Source organism: Haliaeetus leucocephalus, unplaced genomic scaffold (genome assembly GCF_000737465.1).
Source record: "Haliaeetus leucocephalus isolate CR32 unplaced genomic scaffold, Haliaeetus_leucocephalus-4.0 Scaffold484, whole genome shotgun sequence".
Lineage (NCBI taxonomy): Eukaryota > Metazoa > Chordata > Aves > Accipitriformes > Accipitridae > Haliaeetus > Haliaeetus leucocephalus.
Genome location: NW_010972920.1, coordinates 3,286,494 through 3,299,508, shown reverse-complemented (window position 1 = coordinate 3,299,508; position 13,015 = coordinate 3,286,494). Strand labels below are relative to the sequence as shown.

Sequence of the window (13,015 nt, the reverse complement as noted above, 5' to 3'; positions counted from 1 at the left end):
TGTGGGCGGCCATGGCGGCGGGCGGGGAGGAGGAGGGCTGCGAGCATTACCGGCGGGGCTGCCTGCTGAAGGTGAGGCGGTGGCGGGGCAGAGCCGGAGGGTCGGTCGGCGGGGGTTGCCGGGAGCGGGCGCTGAGGGTGTGCCGCGCCGTGCCGTATCGTTGCGTTCGCAGGCGCCGTGCTGCGGGAAGCTGTACGCCTGCCGGCTGTGCCACGACGGCGCCGAGGGGCACCGGCTGGACCGGTTCCGCGTGGCCGAGGTGCAGTGCACCCGCTGCCGCCTCCTGCAGAAGGTGGGTCCGGTGGGGTGGGCCGGGGGCGCCGCCATTTTGGGGGTGGCGCCGCCGCCATGTTGGGGCGGGGTCGGTCCCGCACCTCACGGCCGTTTCCCCGGTTCTCCTCTCCTCCCCGGTGCGGCGGCAGGCCCAGCAGCGCTGCGAGGGTTGCCACAGCCTCTTCGGCGAGTATTACTGCGGGATCTGCCACCTCTTCGACCGCGACAAGAAGCAGTACCACTGCGCCGAGTGCGGGATCTGCAGGTACGTGAGGGGCGGGCGGGACCCTCGGGCCGGGCCCTGCCCCTAACCCCGCCCGGGTGGGGAACGGAGAGGAGGGAACCGGCCTTGGGCTGACGCTTTTCTCCTCAGGATTGGTCCGAAAGAGGATTTTTTCCACTGTTCGAAATGCAACTTGTGCCTAAGCTTGAGTCTGCGAGGAAAGCACAAGGTAGGAGTACACTGGTTAACTCTTTATCTTAAAAAAAGAAAAACATCTTGCAAGTGAAAGCTGATAGTGCCTCGGCTCCATCCCAGGCCATACGGACGAGGGAGCGGCAGGTTCTCTAAGTGCACCTAACGGCAACACAGAGCCTTCAGGGCTGGCTTTGCTAGCAGTTGAAGCTATAGGAAATATACATCTTGGTCTCTTTCACTCCTTCTAAAAGGAGCTGTTAATTGCACATCTAACAGTGTGTAAGTTTGAGCTCCTGTTCTGGCTGCAGTATCGGAAAAGCTAGGCTGCTTGCTGCCGCAGGGGTTCTGGGAGCCCTTTTCTTGTGTATGCTTTCAAGCTGTTTGGTTTTTAAGATGCTAAGCCACCTGTTAATTCTCAGAACTTCAAACTAAATGCAAACAGTAATGTTTCGGAAATCTTACCATTCTGAAGGAATTTTACAATTTAGAAAAATGCAGATATCCATGCAGTAGAATAACTTTTTTTTATTTTGTCTTTGCAAAGTGCATTGAAAATGTCTCCAGGCAGGACTGTCCAATATGTTTGGAGGTGAGCTGCTTCTTTTCATTTCCTGGGTTTGTGCATGGCTGTATTTTTGACTGTGTTTGAATTAAATTTTCTTGTCTTTTGTCTGATACCTGCCTCAAAACAGGATATTCATACTTCTCGTGTTGGAGCTCATGTTCTGCCCTGCGGTCACCTCCTTCACAGGTAAAGCATTGCACATACTTGAGAAAGGGAAATAGCTTCTGCCTTGTGTGTGGCATTTATTCAGCGTCACTATGGGCCTGGTTAGTCTGTATCAGCTACTTACAGATGGTTTCTAAGGGACCCACATGGTAGGGGATAGGCTCTGTTTCATCAGGAAAGACTTCCTTTAGAAAGGTTGTCTTCTTTCTGCTGTAAATTTTGGCGGTGGCGGCGGGGCCTGTGTATTGTTCATTCTAAATTTTCCCATGCTGAATTTCCATCTGTTACGACTTAAATTTAAAGAATCTTTTAGAGAAGTCCCTCCTTGGTGCAGAAAGTAGTTGGACAATGGTTTTAAGGGGTTGGTGGCAGCTCATCATTTAAGTTTTAGATTTTTTCCTTAAGACAGCCCCCAAGACAATGGAGTGCTCTCTTGCGCTACAAAAACTGCTGGCTCTATTGGGATTTTAAAGTGATGTGATATATAGCATTGGTGCCTTTGGAGGAATAATTACATGTTTCCCTTCCATTTTCCCTTTCTGCTTGTGTCTGGTGTTACAGACACAGCTTTTTGTTACTCTGTTGGCTCTCTTGTTTTTTCCCCTGTTGTCTCTGTGCGCTAAGAGAACGGCCTCTGTGTTTGACGTAGGTCTCTCCGGACTGAATCTTCGTTCAAGTCCTGTCTGTCTTAAACTTACCTTGTGATGCATCACACTCCATTTTTTCAGCAAACTTGAACCGCATGTTCCTTGTCACAGCATTGACTCTGTTCCCTCATGTTAGGTTAGAAGACCTTAGAATAGAACCAGATGTGCTTTGTTTGCAGTTTTTTGCTTAAGTACTCACTGATTTTGCTGGCAAGCTTTTTTCTCACTTGGACTCAGGATATTTTTTAACTTTGGTTTGGGGATAGCTGTGTGCCTTTTCCCTTTGTTCAGCCCAGATGTGTTACTGGTCAGTAATTGCATTCTTCTTACTAAACTTCTCATTGTGTTTTCTTTTCAGAACATGTTACGAGGACATGCTAAAGGAGTAAGTATTTCTAAACATCTCTTCTCTTAATATTGTTGTAGTCCAAACAGATTACTGCAAGAGGCAAAGAATGTGATGCTAATCCTGTATTGAATAACTTAAAGCCAACTCCTAAAGTGATAATGGGCTTTTAATTTCTAATTCTGTATGCAAGAACTCCTCGATTCGGAGTCTTTCTCTTTGACTGGTATGTTATGAAACTTGTCATTTTGGGTGGACTCGTTTCATGGCCCCACTCCATCTTCTGATCTAGACTTTTTTTTTCCTTTCTGCCAGAGGTTACAGGTGTCCTTTGTGCATGCACTCGGCTTTAGATATGACGAGGTACTGGCGTCAGCTGGATGACGAAGTAGCACAGACTCCTATGCCCACAGAGTATCAGAACATGATGGTGGAGGTAAGAGATGAGACTTGCGCCGATGTCTCTGTTCTTGGCAGGTCTGTGCCTTTGCGTTACTGGCAGTAGAGGGCACTAAAAACTTGTCCTGGATCAGAAGTCAACCTGACAGTTAGGGAATGAGGAAGGAACGTTGTGTGTAGGCTTACAGTATTCATCTGCTGGGTTTATAAACACACCAAAAAAGCACCCCCCCCACCTGAACTTCAAAAAAAACCCAACCCCAAAACCACAACCTCTTAGTGTTGTAGTTTCACACAACAGAGAAATGGCTTGGTCTTTGGAAATGTCTTGCTTTCTCCAGTAGTGTTAGGTGCTATCATAGGGAAAACCAGGAACATTTGGTTCTTAGCAGCTTGGAGCTTCATGTTCCAGACTAACCATTGTGGGTTTTCTGCAAAAATACTCAGCTATTGATTTGTGCAAGGCTAGCACATAGAGAATTCTGTTTTCTTCCTGTTTCTTTGTGTTAACTCAGAACTGTGAAACTGGCTGCTATTTGCACGTAACACCGAATTAAATGGCACTGGTCATTAAGGTTTTAGTTGCATCTGTTACGGTTTAGACACCCCATCCTACCAATTCTTGGAGTCAGGATACCTCTCTTTACTGCCTGTTTTGAGAGGAAGGCTTACTTACCTGTCTTGCACAGCAGACTGGTTAATGTTGCTAGCTGCTGTTAATCTACTCTCGTTTTCACTTGAGGGTTTCTCTGGTAGTTTCCTACATGGAGAAGAAGCCAAAGCGTATCTATTCCTGACTTACGCAAGGAGTCACCTTGCCATACTAACAGTAAATTCTCTGTGATTATAAAACGTGATCTGAGTAGTTACAAGTGAAAAAGTTAGATCAACCCCACTGTCTTTAAAAGGAAGATATTTTCTGCTTTGTCCCCAGATTGCAAACCAGTTCTGTGGTTGCTAGAGGCATGGTTGTAGTACATTGTTGAGTGTCCTACTGATGCTAAAGACTCTCTCTCTTGTCTATGTGTGTAGATCCTTTGCAATGACTGCAATGCCCGGTCTACAGTGCAGTTCCATCTCCTAGGCATGAAGTGCAAAAACTGTGAATCGTACAATACTGCCCAAGATGGAAGATGCCAACTGCCTTTGGAGGAGCAGTGACCAAGATAGGTGCTGCATTCAGCTGGACGAGGAAGACTCTGCCATGGAAGAGACCATCTATTAAAAAAAAAACAAAACCAAAACAAAACCAACCACTTGTCAGTAAAAATTTATTCCAAGTCATCATGGCACCAGTGAAATGGTTACAAGATTTAATTAATGCTGGTGCAAAGGAGTTTCGCTAATTGTGCCCCCCTCCTTAGTATCTGGGGCACAGCACAGTCAGGCCCTTCAGGGTGGTCCCCATTGAGCAGCGTGCTGCCCGATGAAGGTTAGTTCCTAGAGACAATGGCACCCTTTAAAAGAGCCATTTACTGTGTCAGAGAAGGGACAGCCTAGAAGAATAACTAATGAGATGCACAATGGAAATTATAAGCAGCTGACACAGCAGAAGATGTTTTGGGGCAGCTGAAGGTTGTGAGCATAACAGGAGGTGGAGGTATAGTTGTTCTGATTGCAGCTGTTGGAGAAAATTGGTAGCTTTGAGAGTGGCCTCTTTACATAAAGCTGACATCCGCAAAGTTTTGTGCGAGTACATTTTGTTCCTTTTAAATTACGTGTTTGTTCTAGGGCCTCAGAGCCATCGGCGCAAGTGTCTGGAGAGGGTGAGCTTGCAGAAATTGCATCCCTTGGCTTGATTTGTCGACACATGCGCACACGCAGGACCCGTACAGAATTCACTTTGAAACGAGGCTGGCCTGCCCGCGTATGTGTGATGAACGGCCTAAAATTCAAGCCGCAAGGCCACCCTTCTCCCCTGGACACCCATTTGACCTGCTGTCTCTTCACTTGGATTCCTTTGCCAGCTGCAGTCATGTTTACACCCATTTCTTCCTCATTTTGCTTTATTCGCTTACAAAGGCCGAGGTGTTGTAGGGTTTTAGGCATATATGTAGCTTGATGTTTTGATGGTTAAGTACATAAGTGAAGCACATCCTATTGTCTTGTCAGGATTGACATTGGGCCAACTAGTGCGGCTGAGCCTGAGATGTTTGCTAAAGTAACAGCAGTTCATAGAGGCACTCCAGTAGTGCAGGGACCAATTTTCTGTGGTTTTGGGTTTTAATAGTATCTGATTTCACTGGGGGGGAGGATGGAGGAGTGCTTTTAAAAAACACAGCCCAACAAACCTTCCCACTGCCCACAGTGTTTTGCAGTCTAAATATTGCAGAGAGTTCTTAGTTCTGAGAATTTCAGAACATGCAAATAGTTTCCAATAATGAAATAAAAAAAAAGCCCAGTTACTCTTCACCGTATGATTACTTGTTTCTAACTTGTTCTATGGTAAAACAACAGCTTTTCTTCTTAATCTGACAGTGCCCCTTTATGTACGAAATACAAAGACTGGGATGCTAGCATTACTGTAGCTTGCCTTTACGGGAGTATCTTTTTCTGAAGCACTTTTCTCACTACTATAAAAAAATGTAAAATAACATCTCTATTAAAACAAATTATGCTATGTGTGATGTGCTCTCCTTTTACACACGTATTCTGTGGAAATTGCCAGCTGAGTTTAAACTTATGAGTCAGTGCTGGAAGTGGAGGGTTAGATGTCTGGATGCATGACCCCTGGGTCTATATGATGAAAACAGCAGTCCTAATGTTTCTGCTGTGTGGGTGGTCAGGTGCCGGATCAGGCTCGGAGGCTCTTGCCGTCCTCCGAGGTGGCCAAAACTCCGGTGGCAGTAGCCTGCTGTGGTGGGACTGGCTGCGAGCAGCAGGTTGGACCCGATCTCTGGCGCAGTGTCACACCGACCATCGGTTACCCACACTCTGCTTCTGTCCCTCTGCAGGGAGGTCGTGCTACTTACCCTTGAGATGGGAGATGCTTTAAATTTTTTTGCACAAATACTTAAATCCAATATAGCAGAGCCCCTCCTGCCTTGCTGAACCTCTCTGGCAAGAGGCCAGGGCAGCACCACACTGTTTGTCTCCTTATTCCTTCACAGCACTGTTTTACGGGCGACCAGCAAATTAAACATGCCTCCGTGCTGGAGGGGAGGCCCCATTAAAAGTGAAACCAGAGCGGTTTGTGTCATCCCGGTGAGCAGAACAGCTGCCAAAACCGTTTCTTTAGGTCCCAGCCCACGTTTCTGCTTTCCCACCCCAAATCTGCCCCATCCGAACTACGGTATGGGGGGATGTGGTTGGCAGAGCGGGTGGTGTGGGTTGAGGCTGGCTTTTTCCACCCTCTATGGCAATTGGGATGAGCTTCATGGTGGAGAACCATGTGTGGGGCCAGGTGGGCTGCATCAGCTCATCCAGACCCCTTAAATAGTCTGGGGGCTGTGCTGGGGGTGTGTAGGGTGGTTGGTGAGGGAGCAAGTAAGTCTGCTGGAGCATTTCCCTGCCTTTGGGGGTGCTTCTAAGAAAAGAAGGGGTTTTTGGGGGGGAGCTGTGCTGGGCACCAAGTGGTGGTTTCCCCCTGGGGGCTGCTGTTAAATGAGGGAAGTTGGGGGGACTTTGTTGTCTTCAGAAGTTCAAGTGCAGAAGCAGCTTATTTGAGCTCCTTGCTGTCTTCACCCATCCTTGCATGAGTGGGGCTTGGGGATGGACATCCTGGAGAGAGTCTCTCCAAGGGGACACGACCTGGGGAAAGGGCTGGTTTGACTATGGGACCGTGAATCCCTGCTGCCACGGGCCTATTGAGTGTGGTGTTCCCATGGTGCTGACATCCCTGCTTGACTTTAAGTTCCTGTAGATGATAAGAAGGACTCTCCTCTTGCTTGTGGATGACGTTTTTGGTTCCTCCGTTGAAGCTGCCAGCAAGACTCCCTGCTGCTTTGGAGCACCCTCCAAATGTGTGCTGTCACCTGGTGGCTTCACTACCCTCCCTGGATAGAGACCTGCTCCCAGGTAAGCCCCTGAGGGCCAGTGGGGCTCGTATCAGCCTGAAGGAGTTGTCATCTCAGAGCTTTGTGGTCTTGTAGGGAGATACCCAGCTCAGGCAATGGGGCCGTGCAGAGTATTTTTTTTAATGGGGAGGAAGCAGCAGCTCTGGGCGTGCAGGGGAATTTGGGTACCTGATGCCAGCAGAGCTCATCCCACCACCACCACCATCACTGCTGCTGCTGCTGCACTGGGTCTTGCTCGGAGGTTACTGTTGCCCACACAGCTCCAGCCGGGTGGTGACTGCCAGCAGCTTGACACGGTGGTTTTGGCTGCCCAGAAGCAGCATAAAAAAAGTTCAGCTGATGCCTGATGTTTTCGAGGTGCTTTTCTTGCTTTGAGTGTTACTGCTTGAGAAGTGACTTCTCTCTGGCTTTAAAAGAACATGCAGGGTTAGATGAACTGTAAATGGGATAAATATGTGATGTCAAATGATGTCTTTGAGAAGAATCTGAGGAATGTTGTTTTCCTGTATCATTAAAGCAGTTCTAGTCCTTCTCCTCCGAAAGCGGAGGAAAAAAATCCCTTGAGCACACTGTTAGTTGACGCTTGAGAAGCTCGCTGATGGCAAATGCTGGGTTAGACACTGTTTCCATAGGCAGTGCTGGTAGCAGGGGCTGGGAATTGGGCGGTGGCTGGAGAAGCAGAGATGGCATGGAGATGTGCGGAGGGCGTGCAGCGTAGCTAGGAAAACGAACAACCGATAAATTCCTCCTTCTGTTAAAAAGCCACTAGTGAATGGATGCTCCAAAGAAGGTTGGGGAGCTATGTCTAGTCATCATGGGCTCCGAAACCAGGGCAGGCTGTCTCTGCAGGTGAGCGTGGCAGTATCCCTGGCTAGGTGATGAGTGCTCTGGCTTGATGGCAGAGGTGCCCCCACGTTCTGCTGCTCTGTAACACGGTGATAAAACACTCTTTTGGGTTCCTCACAAGCAAGTCTTGCATGACACAGGGTTGTCGTAGGTACTATCTGTGCTCCCTGTGTGGATGGGGCTCAAGCCTGGCTTCATGGCACCTGGCAGCCGTTGCCTTCAGAAGATGGTGAGGTGTTGAGTACGTCTAAAGCACTGCTGGAGGTGGAGGACACAGGCAGTGACTTGACTTTTACGTGTCTCTAAGGTTTTGCGCTGGCGGGTGGAGAAATGGAGGCTGGTGGTCCACACCATCTCTTTGGGAAGGGTTTGCCCACCCTAACCAGGGGCTGCATTGCCGCCCCAACGCCGGTGCTGGTGAGCCTTTGGGCAAGGATGCTGTTATCCCACCGGGTCCAGTAGATCTCATGGTTCTTTCTGGCAGGCCTTCTCCCTCCAAGACGAGCCCTGCGGCCATGAAAGCCTGAGCGCTGCTGATGACAGTGGGCCATGCAGGACGTGAACCTCTTCAGCTGGCAGATGATTGCTGCTGGGGGCAGCTAGAAGCAGCAATCCAGCCTTAATCAAAAAACAAAAACCAGAGCAGGCAAATTCTCCCTGCGAGCAGCTGCTAGGGAGAAACAGATGCAGCAACTTGTTCATTAACTCCATGAAATATATATTTCAAGAAATACGCTATTCCAGGGCTGCTGCTGAGGTCATGGCCTTGCAAATGTAAGTGGGGACAGCTAACGAAGAAGTGGATCGGTTAGGGCTGAAGGATATATGTACAGTGGGTAGTGCTGCTGGGGAGCACAGGGGGACAGCACAGGCTTGTGGCTTGCCAAGGTTGACGCTGAATTTCTATGCATCTTGCAGCTATCGTTTCCAGAGCACTCTGTTCATTACCAGCAAATTGTTTCCCCGTTTGTGCTGTGGGTTTTGGTTTGTTTTTTTTTTTTTCCTGCAAAAGTACTGTCAGTTTGTTTAGCTGATAAATAATATCATGCTGCAGCTGGGAAGCCAACTTTGGAAAACTCGATGGTGAAGTAGCCTTTGGCTATGTTGCTAATTGTAAAACTGTTGCTGGTCAAGTCCGGAACCAAGCGGGTTTGATACTAAATGGTAAGCTAACTTTATCCCAGCTGGAAATATTCCTATTCGGGTTCCAACCACAAGAGCAGGTCGAAAGAAAACCCGTAGTTGAGCTGAGCTTTGGAAGAACAGCTCCCTCCCCAGCAGGGCTTTCGCATTGGGTTGAGAAGGAAAATGATCTTGGGAGTGGGATCCAGCTGATTTTGACCTTTTGCTTTTAGGATTTTGGTATTTGCCTCTGCAAAGTGAGGGGGGTAGCTGGGGAACCCGATGCCACCAGCTGAACTGCTGTATCCTGCATTTAGCTTGGCACCAAGCCCTTAACTCCCTTTGCCAGGGAAATAAATTGCATTGCGCAGCAGAAAAATGGATGGGTTTCCAAAGTGATAAAGATAAAATGTAGTGGATAAAGACAGGCAGGGAGCTGTTATATTGATGGAAGAGGTGCCGCACTGAGCTTTGCTGCCCTGTCCCGTGGAGATGCTGGATATGGTCTCCTTTTTGGGGGGGTGTCCTGTATAGCAGCACATGAGCAGTGCTGTTGTGCAAAGTGGGCTTCATTGCCATGTCCCTGGGGTTCAGTCCCGTCCTCCCAGGGACTGGAGCATCTGGGGTGGCTGGTGCCCTGCATCCTGGCCCCTCTGCTTTGATGGAGCAGCAGGGTCTGCTCGGCCTCTGGTCGAGGGATGCAGGGCAGGTTGTGGGGCAGTCAGACCCGCGATTTGTATAAGGGTGAGCTGGTGCTGCTTTCCGTCCTTGCTGTGGGCTGGCATCAAGGGGAGAGACATGGTATTGTCCTTGGGTGCTTCCCTGGGTTGGGCATGGTGCCATCGATCTCCATCCTACCGTGTGCTGCCTGAGTTTGGATGTGCCCAAGCTGCCGTGCGCTGCTGGGAGCGGGAAGGATGCTTGGATCAGAGGGATGCACTGGTCCTGGGACGAAGGCAGTGTGGTGGCTCAGCCAGGGCTCGCCCACTGGCGAAGGGGAGCTGTTGCAAAGCTGTCCATAATGTGGGACCACGGATTTGCCTGGGCTTGTTGGTGCCGAATGCAGAAATCACTGTACACCGGCAGGGAGTAGCGGGGTTTGCTTATCTTGCAAGATAAGACGGCATAGTCTAAAGCTGCTGAGCAACACCTGAGGTGACGTGAAGGTCTCACAGCCTGATGTTGCTTTAGTAAAGCTAGAAGGACTCTCGTAAATCTGCACTGGGTTCCCTGGCCCCCATGCTGACTCAGTGGGCCCCACAGAACTTGCAAACTGCAAGCCTTGCTAAGGGCCAATCAGCACATGGTAATTGACTTAGTCCCACCTCGCAAGAGCATAAATTTGGGCTTTAGAATCCTCCATTTTGAGGATGAGAACTCCAACTACCGGACGGGTCGACAAGCCCAGACCTCTCTCCTCCCCAAGCAGGAATCTCTCTTTGGTAAGATTTGCACCTCCGACAACATAGGATGTTACCGGGAAAAGCATCTCTAACAAAAGCGGTGAACTACTAACTCGAGCTCGATTTTTGCAGTAAGCGTATCTACTAATGGCAATTCTGAACTTGTTATATCTGTCGCCTTAATAGATTATCTATCTTTTCAACTTTGCGAAGCTGTTTCAGTGAAAGCCTTTGAGAAGGCTCTGACAGGCAAACGTTGACTCTGATAAGTGGCTATACGCGCAATCCTTTAGATGTAAGCCACTGACCAAGCCTGAGACTAAGACTGGACCTAGCCACACCTAGACTCCTCTCTGAGAAGAAGTTTAGAAAGCAAAGGGGTCCTTTCTGAACCTCGTGACTCAACAGGAGGCTCTCCCCAGCCACGCATCAGACTCGTACCCCTAACGAGACACGCCGCTGCAGGGCACGGCAGTGAGCTCCCACGCTGCCTGCCACCCGAAATCGAGCCTCGCTCGTCGGTGTAGGGCAAAATTAGGAGCAGATGGGATTATCGCTGCCTTGTGGGAAAAATGTAGTGATCCAGCAGGCGCAAGGGCCGCAGGCACAAGCAAGGTCAGCGGAGCTATTAATAAAGCCAGAGCCTGCCAAAGTATGCGAAACTCGGGAGAGGGACTTGTTAAGCCAATGAACGGAGCGATGCGGGACCAGAGGGCTTGGCTGAGCCCTCCATCTCCCCGGGAAGGTGCAGGGTGATGGCTCAGGAGCAGAGAGGAAAGGGGATCCCAATTTTGGGCTGGAAGAATGGGTGTAATGACTCTGGCGTGGTTTTTGGCTTGCTGGCAGAAAGCAGATAAGTGTGGTCTGATGGCCTTGGGTCCAATAACATCATTTGTGGGGGAAGTGTATAGCCTTCCCCTCCCATGGGGTCTTCTCAAGCTGGCTGTGTGCCCAGGGATGGGGGTGCGGGTGCAAGACTGGAGCCGGAGGGGTGCTGGGGTGGTACCCTAGAGCTGATGGATGCTCAGCTGGTGGCAGTGGCTGTGAGACTCAACCCTAAGCTCTGCTGAAGCAGCAGCAGTGTGTGGTTTTGACCTGCATCCCTAGGAGGGCTGGGAGAAAGGCAGGGAGTGCTCTGCTGCAGGCCCCTGCCTCTTGGGTGGAAGAAGACCTTTCCCTGAAGCTGTGCAGGTTCCTCCTTGCTTGTGCATGCTTAAAAACCCCTGTCCCGCAGCAGAAGAGCCCTGGCTTCCCCGGGGCCGAGGCTGATGTCTTGCCACTGCCTGGCTGCAGAGAAACTGTCTGTTTTTCCTTTCCAACTGGAAGGAACACAATTAGGGAAAGGCTTGTCATGTCGTGCTATTTATAACTTGAAGGGCTAGCAGAGCATCTGCCTCTTCAGCTCCAAGCAGGGCTGGCTTAGCCCAGGGGTGTGTTGGGACCTTTGCACTGGAAACAAGGTGATTTTCTTGCTTTTTCTCCTTGATGGTCCTAGTTGGAATTGGGGGGGGGAGTTTGCCCGTGGGGCTTTAACTTGTCCCTTTACACTGTCATGAAATAGTTGCTCTCTGGCACCCGCATATTTTGCAAGGAGCTGGCTCCGGTCTGGGTGGCGGAGGCTGGAGCAGAGCCTCAGGGGGACCTTGGGGTGCTGGCCCCACCACTTTCCTCCTCTCGCTCATCTCCTACAGCTTTTAAGGACAGGAGTCCCTCAGGGCTGATGGAGTTATAAGTCCAGGTCCCTGTAATACAGCTGCTGCTCAGCTGAGCAGATGGGATAGGGTGGGTGGAAGAAGTCTGGGTGCTCTGGGGAAAAAAAAAAAAGACCAAACCTTTCTAAACCTGTGAAATAATTGCAAAGTAATGGATTTTCTGAGGACTTGTGAGAAGTGGTTAGGCCTTCAACACTTATTTTTCTGGTTGTGCTTGCAAGTAGCTTTGTTGGCAAAATAGAATAAGAAATTACACACCTGGAGCTCCTGGTTGGCTGTAGCTGCTGGCAAGCGGTAGTGGCTTTTGGGAGCAGGGTTGGTGGCAGGATGGTGGGTGGGCTCCAGCATGTCCTTGGGAGGTTGCTCACCCAAGGGTGAAGTCCCACCAGAAGCTGATGGCTCTTGGTTGTGTCCCTTGACCCAGGCAGAGCTGCTGTTTGCTTGCTAAAGCTCAGACATTCACCCTGCCCTGGGTGTGCTGGGGCAACGGGGAACAGAAGACCTCCCCAGCTGAGTCTTAGCTTGTGTTGAGTGCCTGAGGCTGCTCTTGGCTGTTAAATAAAATAAAGGGCTAAAAATAAAAATGCACAGATCTTTCTATAGCATCCAGGAAGACAAGCTGGATGGGCTGAAGGCCAAATAGTTTTACTGGAGGTAGTTGTGAGCCGTGGGAGCTAAAGGAGAGGGCTTCCCCGAGCTGCCTGGTGCTTGAGAAGTGACTTTTGAATAGGAGTGGCACCTAAAGATGACAGCAATCCAGCAACGTGTGCTAAACGGGCTACAGAAACAAATTCGGTGATGTTTGGTCCTCATGTTGCAAACTTTCCAGTGGGTTTTTGGTGGAAGTGACTGTTGTTGGAGGCTGTAGCTGTAGGAACATGTGGTGCAAAGACAAGGTGATGCCTTCAGCTGTGGTCTGAGCTGCTGGGTGCTTTATGTGCCCTGCTCTCACCTGGAAGGTAATTACATATCATAGAATGATTGGCGTTGGAAGGGACCTTAAAGATCATCTAGTTCCAACCCCCCTGCCATGGGCAGGGACACCTTCCACCAGACCAGGTTGCTTAAAGCCCCATCCAAACTGGCCTTGAACACTTCCAGGG

The 13,015-nt window shown here is 49.8% G+C and overlaps 1 protein-coding gene across 1 annotated transcript; it reads left to right on the top strand.

Annotated features, from left to right (window-relative positions):
* Positions 1 to 6: 6 nt before the first annotated feature.
* On the top strand, positions 7 to 5,050 carry RCHY1 (ring finger and CHY zinc finger domain containing 1, E3 ubiquitin protein ligase). The gene is made up of 9 exons (XM_010575532.1): positions 7 to 71; positions 173 to 292; positions 423 to 538; positions 647 to 725; positions 1,236 to 1,280; positions 1,384 to 1,442; positions 2,427 to 2,453; positions 2,730 to 2,850; positions 3,846 to 5,050. The coding sequence occupies exons 1-9, from the start codon at positions 12 to 14 to the stop codon at positions 3,972 to 3,974; spliced, it is 756 nt and encodes a 251-aa protein (XP_010573834.1). The 5' UTR covers positions 7 to 11; the 3' UTR covers positions 3,975 to 5,050.
* The last annotated feature ends 7,965 nt before the right edge of the window (positions 5,051 to 13,015 follow it).

Excerpts from the sequence above, each read along its gene's own strand:
- RCHY1 (XM_010575532.1), top strand. The coding sequence starts at position 12 with ATGGCGGCGGGCGGGGAGGAGGAGGGCTGCGAGCATTACCGGCGGGGC. Across the intron at positions 72-172 it reads GGCGGGGCTGCCTGCTGAAG|GCGCCGTGCTGCGGGAAGCT; the intron begins GTGAGGCGGTGG and ends TTGCGTTCGCAG. Across the intron at positions 726-1,235 it reads GTCTGCGAGGAAAGCACAAG|TGCATTGAAAATGTCTCCAG; the intron begins GTAGGAGTACAC and ends GTCTTTGCAAAG.